This window comes from Sturnira hondurensis, unplaced genomic scaffold (genome assembly GCF_014824575.4).
Source record: "Sturnira hondurensis isolate 20B ecotype Veracruz unplaced genomic scaffold, ASM1482457v3 Scaffold0004136, whole genome shotgun sequence".
NCBI classification, from domain to species: domain Eukaryota; kingdom Metazoa; phylum Chordata; class Mammalia; order Chiroptera; family Phyllostomidae; genus Sturnira; species Sturnira hondurensis.
In genome coordinates, this window is record NW_028076767.1 from 20,548,608 (window position 1) to 20,561,286 (window position 12,679).

A 12,679-nucleotide genomic window follows, 5' to 3' on the forward strand; every position below is an offset into this window, starting at 1 on the left:
TGGTGTTACTACCTCAAGTGGAGCCAGTAACTTCTAGTTTTCTGTGTGTGGAACCTCTGTCCTACTCAGCTGATTAAAGAGAGATAAAGAAGCAGAGAATTCTTGGCCTGCCAGGCCTGGAGCAGAGCAGAGCTTCCACACTATGAGGGTAGTATGGAGGTGGGCAGAAGAAAGGAGCCCTTGCATTACATTAAGTGAAGTAAGTCAGAGAAAGACACAGAATGACCACACGGGATTTACATGCGGAATCCAAACTCAGAGACGCAGAGTACAGAGGTGGTTACCAGGGGCGGGAGAAGTGAGGGCTCCTGGTAAAGGGTCCAATCTTCTAGTTACAAGATTATTACCAAGTTCTGGGGATCCAAGGTATAGCATGATGACTATAGCTGACAATACTGTATCATATACTCGTGAATGTTGCTAAGAGAGTAAATCTTAAATGTTCTCACCAGAAAAAGGAAATGGTAATTACGTGATGGGATGGAGGCGTTAGCTAAGACCGGGGCGGTAATCACTGTGCAATATACAAATATACCAAATCAACACACTACACACTTTAAACTTACAATGTTACACGTCAACCTCAAAAAGGAGGGGAGCAAGAAAGAAAGCAGTCCCTGACTCTGTGGCCATGCTCAATCAAGAATTTAGCCCTTCACCTTGGAGGACAAGGGGGTTACAGTGTTGGCAGCCAGCCCCTCCCAGTGAGATACCAGGTTTCTTTTTTGGGAGCTGAGGGAATGCTGTCTTTTTGGCCACACCTGCCCAGGGTAGAACTCCATGAATCATAATTTCTACTGTCACAGACTCTCACTGTTCTTACTGAGTTTGAGCAGATTTTCTAGAAGAAATGTTTCATTTGCTGTATGCTCCTAGAACAATTTCTACAGATTTTACAAAAATGGTTTTTGTCACTGTTTTTTAAAAGATTTTTTAAATTTATTTTTAGAGAGAGAGAGAGGAAGGGACAGAGAAAGAGAGTGAGAGAAACGTTGATATGTGAGAGATACACCAATTGGTTGCCTCTCACATGTGCCCCGACCAGGGACTGAACCTGTACCCCAGGCATGTGCCCTGACCAGGAATCAAACCAGCAGCATTTGCTTTGCGGGATGATGCCCAACCAACTGAACCATATGGGTCAGGGCTGTTGTTTTTTCCATTAAGTTTTGTTTCTAGTTTTAGTATATGTGCTGCTGAAGCAAGCACCAGCTTTGTTTCTAGTTTCACTGGGGTAGCAGGCCCACAGAGCTCTGCACACTGCCATCCCAGCCTCTCCTCCCTCCAACTTTACCAGCATGGTTACAGTGAGAATTCCCGGATTTGCACAATCTGACCCCACCCTTCTGGCCACTCAAATGCTTCAGGGGAGAAAAAGAGAAGGCTAAAGAAGAGAGAGCACAAGAACACTCTGGGTTCCTAACGATGCTCTGGTTATTGGCCCCAGACGGTCTCTCCGACTGTGCAACAAAGCCCTATTCCCTCCAATCAGGTCCCCTTAGAGGGAGTTCAAAGAAGTTTCTGTGAGTAGCTATCAAAAGAATCCTAACAATCACGATCTAGGATTCCCTGAGGGAAAATTCCACTCTGAGCAAATTTCAAGTTATCTTCCTTGGGAAACAGGTCAGGAATGGCTCCGGGAGTCCACAGGAAGGTGCCCCACCTCCCAGGAGACCCACCGCAAGTACCTTGACTGTGCTCCGACTCCTCATTAGCCACTCGCATTAGGGCATCCAGCACCAAAGCGTTGTCGAGCCATGTGTACCACTCCTCCAACTCCTGCAGGAAACTGGCTGTGCCCGTCGACTCAGACACCTTTCGAGTCGCCAGCTTGCAAAGCCGTTCGACAAAGCCAGGGATGCTGAGAAGGGCAGCTGCCAAGGAGAGAACAAAAGACGGAATTTTCAAAACAGAGACCAGCTCTAAAATCTTCAACAAACAACCTGCTCCTAACCTGCAGGACAGGAACAATTCTAACCTGACAGTGGCTAGTCAGCCAGAGCTTCCCTTTACAATTAAAGGCAAGGAAATAGAGAACAAGCTGACAGCAACCAGAGGGAAAAGGGGAGGGAGACAACAGGGGAAAGAAGGGGAAAGGTCGAGTCAAGGAACACGTATAAAGGACCAGTGGCCAAGGACAGCAGGGTGGGGGGAGGACTGAATGTGAGAGGTGGGTGAGGCAGGGGAGACTAATGGGGGAAAACTGCAGACAATTGTAATTGAACAGTAAAAAAAAGTAAAACAAAATGAAAGGTCAAAGATAAAATAGTAATAAAGTTATAGAAACATCAAACAGGCTCTCTTATATATCAACGGGTGAGAATATAAATCAGAATAGCTCATGCTTTAAATCTGGGTGTCTTTGAGCCAGGAGGTCCATTTCTGGAAATTTACCATAAGGAAATAACCAATTCTATACACAAAGACAGCTATACACAGATATCCATTGGTGCAGGTTCTATGACAAAGAAGTGGAAACAGCTGCGAGTCCACTAAGAGTATATTGAGCAAATGTGACATATCCACACAATGTAATGTGACACAGACACTCCAGAAAAATGACACATACCTCTCCATACAGTGACTTCACAAAGATGTTTAAATCCACATACGAAAGGATGCTTAAACGTTACTTAAACAGTATTGGCTTGGGCCCATTTCTTTTTTTTTTAATTATTGATTGATTTTAGAGAGAGACCATTGATGTGAGAGAGAAACACTGACTGGTTACCTCCTGTACACGCCCCAATGGGGGATTGAACCACCACCTAGGCATGTGCCCCAACCGGGAATCAAACCGTTTTGGTTCACAGAACAATGTTCCAACAGAGTGAGCCATGCAGGTAGGCCCTTTTCCTTGAAAACTTTAAAATTTTGTTTCTTTAAAATATCTATATATAACATACACACAAAGAATAAGAAGATATGTACTAAGGTATTTATTGTGGCTGTTTCTGAGTAGAAGAGATTATATATAAATGCTTCTTTTAAAACTACTTATCTATAGTTTGATTTTCCTGTAGCAAACAGAAGAAAAAAAAAAGATGAGCTATTTTTTGGTCTTTTTTTTTTTTGTAAATTCAGAAACTAAATAATCAGCATAACCCCTGATCAGCATATGAGAACATAATAAGCTTTGAAGGTGGGGAGATCTGGGTTCAAATCTTGGCTACACCTCCAGCCTTCTTTAAAATAAGGCGAACATCTCTGCATGTATTTTCTTGCGTGTGCATTAACTCTTCCAGGAAAGACAGAAAACAGTGGCTGCCGAGGGCAGAGAGAATTAGGCCGATGGGAATAGAGTAGGAGGGAAACTTTTCAATGAACACCTTTTCGAATCTGCAGATTTTTTTGAGCCATACACGTATGTCATCTAATTCAAAATTAATACATACCTAGATAGTTCATAATATCAAGATATCACTATTTATGTTTTTATTTAAAACATCAAAATATTATCATTAATTTAGAAGGGTATAATATGGTATCAGAGTTATGTTTAAAAAGAGTCATTATCTTATAGAAACACTGAAATATATACGTGAAGTTTTACGATGTCTGGGATTTGCTTCACAATAATTCCAAGTGAAGAAAGGAGAAGTGACTGGTGGCAGAGACACAGACAGGCCATCAGCTGACAGCTGTGGAAGCTGGCGATAGGCAAGTGAGGAGCGTCATACTGTTCACATGTGTCATGTGTGTCTCTTTCATATGTGGGAAGTTTCCCATAATGAAAAATTTTAAAGTAAAATTGGAAAAAAACACATTAAAGAAAATTCTTCAAAAATTGAAATAAATTAAAACTAAGTACTCAGAGGATGATATGAAATCATATAAATTCATTCCCAGCACAGAGCTAAACAAATAATCTGTCCTCTTTCCATCTGCTATACATTAGTGAGTGACTATAAAATAACGTCTGACCTGCTCTGACCGGCGTGGCTCACGTGGTTTCAGTGCCCTCCAGTAAAACCAAAAGGTTGTAGGTTCGGTCTGGTCCAGGGACATACAAAAGGCAACCGATTGATGCTTTTCTCTTAGTTGTTTCTCACCGCCACCCCCCCCCCCTCAACTTTCTCTCTTTCTGGAATCAGAAAGCATGTCCTCAGGTAAGGGGGAAAAAAGTTTGATCTCATTTTTAAAAAGTGTGATTTAAAACTACAAATTAATTTTTCCTCAGTTAAATACAGAGGGGGGATAAATGGTAATGGAAAAAATACCATAAAAATCAAAGAAAAAAGGAATAAAGAAAAAAGAAAAGTTAACCATAGAATTATCCTGTGATCCAGCAATTCCACTCCTTAATATATACCCCAAACAAATGAAAATAGGTCTTCAAACAAATACATGTACACACATTCACAGCAGCACTACCCACAATAGCTGAAAGACAGAAACCACCCAAATGCCTATCAACAAATGAATAAACAAATTGTAGTATATACATACGAGGATTATTCAGCCCTAAAAAGGAAGGAAGTAGTGACATGCTATAGTGAAAGACATCATGCTAAGTAAAAGAAGCATAATACATGATACAAAAGGTCATATAATGCAGGACTCCATTTACATGAAATATCCAGAATAGGTGAATCCACAGATAGAAAGCAGGTGATTGCCAGGAGTTGAGGAAAATGGGAGATAACTGTACATAGGGTTTCTTTTTGGAATGATAAAACTGTTCTGGAACTAGACAGACAAATGTAGATGCACATTACATGAATTACATGCACAAGCTGTAAATGTAGTGAAGGCCACCAAATTGTTCATTTTAAATGGTTAATTTTGTTACTTTCACCTTAATAAAAAAATCAGAGCTTTTTTTTTGGTTTGGGGGGGTTTTAAAAAATGTAATATTTACTGTATTTTTAAGATAACAATTTTTCCTTATCAGTTTGACAAATACCAAGCAGTTTACAAAGCCCCTGCACTGGGAAGAGTATAGAGTGGGAAGATGAACCAGTCATTTCTATGGAAGTTTGATTTGTCAGCATCTATCAAAGTTCAGAAAGCAAATATCCTGCACATCATATTCTATACACAAGGTTGTTATTTGTAGGAACAAAGACTTGGAATGAACCAAATTTCCATCAATAGGGAACCAGACAGATTACGGTATGCTCACATAAAGGAATACCGTATAGCTGTAACTAGGAATCAAGTACTTGCAAATGTACTGGAATGGAATGCTTTGCAAGATAAAGTTAAAAGTCTGGGGCAGAATGATGCCTATTTTACCTTACCATCTGTACAAGCAGGGAGGAGCCCATCTCTCTCTTCCCCTCCCCTCCCCACCACAATTGGGCAATATCTCTGACGGACACACGAAAAAAAAAACGGTAATAGGTGACCATGGAGGGGAACAAACTCTCTACTATACACTTGTTGTTCCTTTTGTACTTTATGAAATTTTTAAACATTAGATATATATAGCATTTTTCCCCAAAATAAATAAATGAGATTGGATTCTACATGAAAATTGTCATTTCTTTTCTCCAGTTTCTTTAGCTTTTCCTCACAAGACAGTTCCTAAGACCTAGTATTCAAACCCTGCACACTGAACAGCCCTTCCAACGTGACTGCCTGAGACTGACTCCCACCACAGATTCCTGAGCTTTTATGAGTCTTTCATCTCTTGAAAAGCTGATGAAAACAATGGACTCCCCTCCCTCCTCTGAAAAAAAACAGTGGCTCACCAACTTATATACAGTCTCAGGGGACTGGCACCCAGCACTGCAGTCTTTGTATTCTCGCAGCTTTATCAGCAGCTCTGACACACTACTGGTTAATATTAAACGGGCTGACAACTAAAACACCCACTTGACGCGAGAATTTCTGCAAAAGCAGGCCTGTTGTGTCTTCGTATTTGTTAAAACACCATTGTTTCCCAAATACTCCCATACATTTTCCTCTGGCAGGAAAGGCCCTGCTTTCCAGTTATCTGAGCTGATTCCGAATTCCACCCTAGCTCAGGTACTGCATAAATCAGTGCCTCTCTTCTCAGAGTCACCTACGAACTGATAAGTATCTGACCCTGTGGCTTCGTCTGTATCTCTCAAATCCTGAACGATCCCCCTGCCCCCCTCCGATGGAGCCACTGGTTCCCATCTGAATCACCAGAAGGACAACTAGTAGTTCTGAGGATCCTAAAAAGGGATCTAACATTTTAATTATCTGTGCTCCAGGAAGACAGGATACAGCATTCTCTTGCAGGACAAGAAAACTAGCTTGGAGTTACAGTATATTGGAAAAAAAAATGTTTGGCAGCATCCTACATGCTTTCATTTTTTAAACCATTATGGAGTAAATTATGTGTCTGCCCTGCTCCCTTCCCGAATCCACATACTGAAAGCCCTAATGTACAATATGACTGTACTTTGACACAGAGCCTTTAGGGAGGAAATTAAATGAGGTCATAGGAGTGGGGACTTACTCCAGTGGGCCCAACGTCCTTATGTAAGAGGAAGAAACACCAGAGATCTCTGTGCACAGAGAGGAAAGGCCACACGGGCACAGTAAGAAGGCAGCTGTCTACAAGAGAGGCCTCACCAGAAACCAGCACTGACACCACCTTGATCTTGATCTCGAGTCTCCAGAACCATGAGAAAACCAATTTCTGTTATTTAAGCCTCCCAGTCTATGGCATCTTGTTACGGCAGCCAGAGCTGACTACTACACATACCTCTATTTAAAAGTATTCATTACTGGAATTCAATTAAAGCATGACAGTATTGAGGACTAAGATCTTTGTCATCTATTTGTGATTTAACTACATTCACCTTGGCCTTCCCCGTGCCTCTGACTGGAGAAAAATGTGTATGGAATGTGTATGGAATGTGTATGGAGCAGAAACAGGACTTACGGTCAGAGGGCCACGAAAGCCCAGATCCTACACAATACCATGTGCTAAAATTGACATTTAATAAATCCTATGCCAAAAGATACAAGCAGATACCATGTGGAGATTATACCATGTGTTAGTCCAGAGGCATGAAAGTGAACCTGGACATTTCATAAAGGCTTTGTTTTTTTAATCCCCCAAATCAAAGAAAACTGGCTTGGAGTTAAAACTCAGTTAATTAAAAAACCAATTAACTAGAAAAACCTAATTTCCCAAGGGTGATGGGTAATGTTGGTTTTACTTAAGTCAGCTTACAATCAGGTACATGAAGATATTCAATGCTAACAGGATTAAACAGACTCTTTAAATAGGAAACTAAAAGTTGAAAGTTAACTTAGTGCCTCAGCACACACAAGTATCCAATACAGAATCTTTATTTTATTTATTGTTTTAAAAGATTTTATTTATTTATTTTTAGAGAAGGGAAGGGAGAAAGAGAGAGCAACATCAATGTGCGGGTGCCTCTCATGTGCCCCCTACTGGGGACCTGTCCTGCAACTCAGGCATGTGCCCTGGCTGGGAGCTGAATGGAAATACTGGTTCACAGGCTGGCTCTCAGTCAATCCACTGAGCCACACCAGCCAGGGCTTCCGATACTGAACCTTCATGATCCTCAGTTTCCAAAGCTGTGCAACAGAGATATTGGGTTGGCCAAAAAGTTTGTTTAGTTTTTTCCATAAAATAAAAGACACATCTTTCATTTTCACCAATAACTTAATTAATTTAGAGTATATCAGCTATCTCCCAAGCGGTATAATGTTGATTGTTCTCAAAGTCTCAATTTGATCGCTATCAACTTAGTAACAACTTCAACTGGCTACCCTACCGTGAAGCATCTTCCAGCAAAAATCTCTAGCACAAAACTTCACAAACCACTTTTGACATGGTCAATTCAGTCACAACACCTTCTCCATACAGTGCACAAATTTTCCTTTTGTGTAGTTGCATTTTTACCTTTCTTGAAATAATAAAGCATAATAAGCTGAAAATGTTGCATATTTTCATTCATCTTCAATACCAAAATGATTACACAAAAATTCATCAATTTGGATACGTTTTTTTAAAAAGTGCACATTGAGACTTCCGCCAAGATGGAGGCATAAGTGGAAACACTGTGCCTTCTCCCACAACCAAGTTTGACTACAACAAAGGTTTGGAGAACTAGAACACACCCAAAGACCAGAAAACGGAATTATACGGAAGTCCGACAGCTACGAACCGTTCAACGGGGACGGTAAGAGAGGCGGAACCAGCAGCGGAGCTGGGTCGGGCAGGACAGATCCCCCGACCTAGGCGCTAGGCACGCGGGCAGCCCAAAGCCAGTCGGGGTGCAGGGCAGACTGACCAAGGGCGCACATTCGCGCACAGTGAGACGGACCACTCAGGCCCCAGGGGACAAACCCAGTGGTGGAGGGCCGACAGCAGTGGCACACTCGAGTGCAGTAGAACGAAACATGTGGGCCTGGTGACAGTGGTGGCTGCAGTGCCGGTGGGGGTCGAGGCAGCGGGCGGCAGAGGGAAGCCATTGTCCCTCTTTGACCCCGCCCCCACATACAACGTCACCACCCAGCGACTTAGTTGCCCTGCTCTAGTGAACACCTTAGGGCTCCGATCCTGCTACAGAACAGGCACAAACAGCCCAAAAGATGGCGCAAGAGGAACTCAAAGTCCCAGAGCTGATAACTCTAAGCGACCGAGAAATTGCCAGCCTCTCAGAAGCACAATTTAAGACACTATTTATCAGGATGCTCACAGAATTGGTAGAGTACAGTCACAAATTAGAGGAACATATGAAGGCTAAACTAATTGAAATGAAGGGAGATGTCCAGGAAACCAATAGCGATGGAAAGGAAACTGGGACTCAAATCAATGGAAGGGACCAGAAGGAAGAACGAAACATCCGACCAGAAAGGAATGAAGAAATGAAAATTCAAAACTATGAGGAGAGGCTTAGGAACCTCCAGGACATCTTTAAACGTTCCAACATCCAGATTATAGGGGTACTAGAAGGGGGAAAGAAACAGCCACGAGTGGAACACTTATTTGAACAAATAATAAAGGAGAACTTCCCCAGTCTGGCAAAGGAAATAGACTTCCAGGAAATCCAGGAAGCTCAGAGAGTGCCAAAGAAGTTGGACCCAAGAAGGAGCACACCAAGGCACATCATCATTACATTAGCCAAGACTAAAATGAAGGAGAGAATCCTAGAAGCAGCAAGGGATAAGGGGACAGTCACCTACAAAGGAGTACCCATCAGACTGTCAGCGGATTTCTCAAAAGAGACCTTACAGGCAAGAAGGGGCTGGAAAGAAGTATTCCAAGTCATGAAATCCAAAGACCTACAGCCAAGATTGCTTTATCCAGCAAAACTTTCATTTAGAATGGAAGGACAGATAAAGTGCTTCTCAGATAAGGTCAAGTTCAAGGAGTTCATCATCACCAAGCCCTTATTATATGAAATGCTAAAGGGACTTATATAAGGAAAAGATGATGAATAATATTAACAGTGAAAGGACAGCAAACACACAGGTATTAATAACCACACCTAAAACAAAAGCAAACCAAGAGGACAGCTAGATCAGGAGTGGAACCATAGAAATGAAGAACACATGGAGGGTTAGAAACAGGGGAGTGGGAGGAGGAGAAGGGGAGAGAAGGCACAGAAAATAGCATAGATGGTAGGTAGAAAATAGATAGGGGGGAGGGCGAGAATAGTGGGGGAAATATAGAATCCAAAGAACTTGAGACACGTGGCTATAAACTAAGGGGGGGAGAATGGTGGGGGAGGGAGTGTGCAGGTGGAGGGGAATGAAGGGGGGGAATAGAACAACTATAATGGTATAATCAATAAAATATATTTTTTTAAAAGTGCACATTGATATGACAGCTATCATAATACAATCTGACAAAATTGTTTCACATGAAGTTAAAGACAACTATGTGCTACTATAGCCATCGATCATATGGAAAAAATAAAACGAACTTTCGGCTAACCCAATACTAATCTTTATTTCACAGGGCTGCTTAGGGGATTACATAAAATTGCTTCTAGATAAATGTTCTTCTGGCTCAATGTCTACCACACAGCAGGAGATGAACAAATGTGGACTTTTGTTCAGTGTGTACGTATATGTACAGTTAAATCAGCTTTGAGATGTACTTTAGCTGTGGTAAAATTCACACGATTTTAAGGATGTGTATTTTATGATTTACTAACCTGAGCACTCTTCCAAAGTCATAAGAAAAGAGGAGGGGGAAAGAAAATCCTGCAGAGACCAAGAAAGGCTATGGACTCAGGAGAGAAAAACCAACCTGAAGGGAGAACCACGAACCTGGGGTCTGCGGAGTTCACACACTTCTGTTTCGGCATATGACTACAAAGTGTAAAATTACATCCCCTAATAACCCACAAGTACAGTTATGACCATCTGGTGTTCATAACTAAAACCAGAATGTTAATGGAGGTCACGAGGGACTCACAGTCAGTATCTAGAAGGAAGACTGCTGGGTAGCCCTTAGCAATTCTGCAGACAGGCCTGGGAATGCGCACATCCAGTCAACTGAACTTGAGAAACAGAGCAGTGCTTTCAAAGCATTATTAGGGCTGCTGCAGGATGGCCGTGGTTCTCTGCTGCCTTTTTTAAGTGATACATTTTTATTATTTCACCTTGTTTTTTTGGTTTACCCCATGGTACACATGATATGTTTCCATCAACTGTGGTTCTAGCCTATTAATGTTCAAGAGCTAGCTTTTTAAGACACAAATATTTTAGTTCAAATATGAATCATCTATACTCTTATGACCAAACAGACATATTCCCAATTTCCCCAAAATCTGCGTAGGCGAGGACAACAGAACAGAATTCATTTGCTACCAAAAAGCAACAGGTTGGGGAGATGAGTTAGAAGAGTATTTTTTAAAATTTAAATAACTAATATACCCATATGGCTTTAAAATCAAACATATGTAAAATAACATACCCACACCTAACAGGTGGCCACTTCCTGTGTATACTTTCAGTTTATACAAACTGGATATAAGCAAACAGACACATTTGGTATTAGTCCCCCCTCCCTACCTTAATGCAAAAAGCATCATATTTTATACACAGTTCTGCATTTTTCTTTTTACCATTAGTATGCCTTGGAGATTTTTCTGTATGAGTATACAGAGATTTTCTTTATGCTTTTTTCTTAAAAGCTATACAATTTTCCATTATATAAAGTAAGCGGTCTTGTTTGCAACAAATAACCTTGTATGTATGTATGTGCATACATAATCTATAAAATAAAGGCCCAGAGAGGCTTAGTGGATCAAAAGGTACAGGTATTTGTAACTTTGATAAACGATGATTTCCAACTTTTTTTAGGTTCTGGACCCATTCAAAAATCTGATGAAGGCTATGGACTTGGTTCCCCAAAATAATGAACAAATATACACAAACTGCATACTCTAAGTGACCCAAGTACGCTCACATGAATTAATCTCTAGAGATACTAAAAAAATCATAGATGATTTAATAAGGTGTCTTATAGCTACAATCTTAAAATTCTGCGATTTTAGAGACTTTACCTTGGTTGATTTCAGCTGCAGAAGGCCCCAAGCTCAAGCTCTTCTTCTGCTGAGCATTTTTGGCAAGAAGTGTGTGCTTGTCATCATTCCCCGTATCCATCTCTGAGATGGTGACAGCCAGAATCCGGCAGAAATTAGCAAGCTGTTGCTGATCAAAATTGGATACTAAGGAACTCAGATTGGGGACTTCGTCTAGTCGGATCATTTCCTACAGAAGACAAAAATAAAACAATTCCCATCAGTTCACTAGAGATTGGATGTGTTCCTCCTCTGCATTCCCCTAAGAATGCAGCCACTCTGGTTCAAATCCCAGCTCCGCAATACGCAGCTGTGCAACCTTAGGTAAGTTACAGAACTTCTCCTAAGTCTCTGTTTACTTGTCAAATGGGACTAACCTACCTCGTAGGGCAGGTCTGAGGATTAAACCTTTTACGTACCACTGTTCTCATTCTCCACCTTTGCTCATAGGGCTCATTTTGCCTTATCTACCACTCATAAACTACCATTCATTACAGGTGTTTTGGTTTTAAGAAATAACGTATTTCAAATATAGCCAAAGGCCTGTGTTTCCGCACCCAGTGCATTCCCTTCTCTTTACCCAGAGGCAACCATTATTTTGAACTTTGTGACAATTATTCTCACATTTTTACACTTATGGAAGATTCTTATGGAAGACTATTTCCATAAAAACATATGGCATTGTATTGTTCTACATTTTATTGATTATGCTATTACAGTTGTCCCATTTCCCCTCCACCCTGCACACCCCCTCCCACATTCCCCCACTTTTAGTTCATGTCCATCGGTCATATATGTAAGTTCTTTGGCTTCTCCTATACTATTCTTACCCCCTCACCCTGTCTGTTTTGTACCTACCATTTATGCTACTGATTCTCTGTGCTTTTTCCTCCTCTCCCCCTCCCCCACTGATAACCCCTACATGATCTCCATTTTTGTGATTCTGTTCCTGTTCTATTTGTTTGCTTAGTTTTTGTTTTAGGTGTGGCTGTTAATAACTGTGAGTTTGTTGTCATTTTACTGTTCATATTTTTTAAATCTTTTTTCTTAGATAAGTCCCTTTAACATTTCATAGAATAAGGGCTGGTGATGATGAACTTCTTTAACTTGACTTTATCTGGGAAGCACTTTATCTGCCCTTCCATTCTAAATGAAAGCTTTGTTAGATAGAGCAATCTTGGGTGTAG

General features: G+C 41.1%; 1 protein-coding gene across 2 annotated transcripts in view; it reads right to left on the reverse strand.

The window, feature by feature from the left end:
* TRPC4AP (transient receptor potential cation channel subfamily C member 4 associated protein) overlaps positions 1 to 12,679 on the reverse strand; it is a 74,549-nt gene that overhangs the window by 17,411 nt on the left and 44,459 nt on the right. For both annotated transcript variants that reach the window (XM_037043925.1, XM_037043924.1), the window contains exons 7-8: positions 11,475 to 11,682; positions 1,689 to 1,874 (exon numbers count right to left, since the gene is read on the reverse strand). In XM_037043925.1, the coding sequence (XP_036899820.1) occupies positions 1,689 to 1,874; positions 11,475 to 11,682 (394 nt within the window). The remainder of the gene's footprint in view (positions 1 to 1,688; positions 1,875 to 11,474; positions 11,683 to 12,679) is intronic.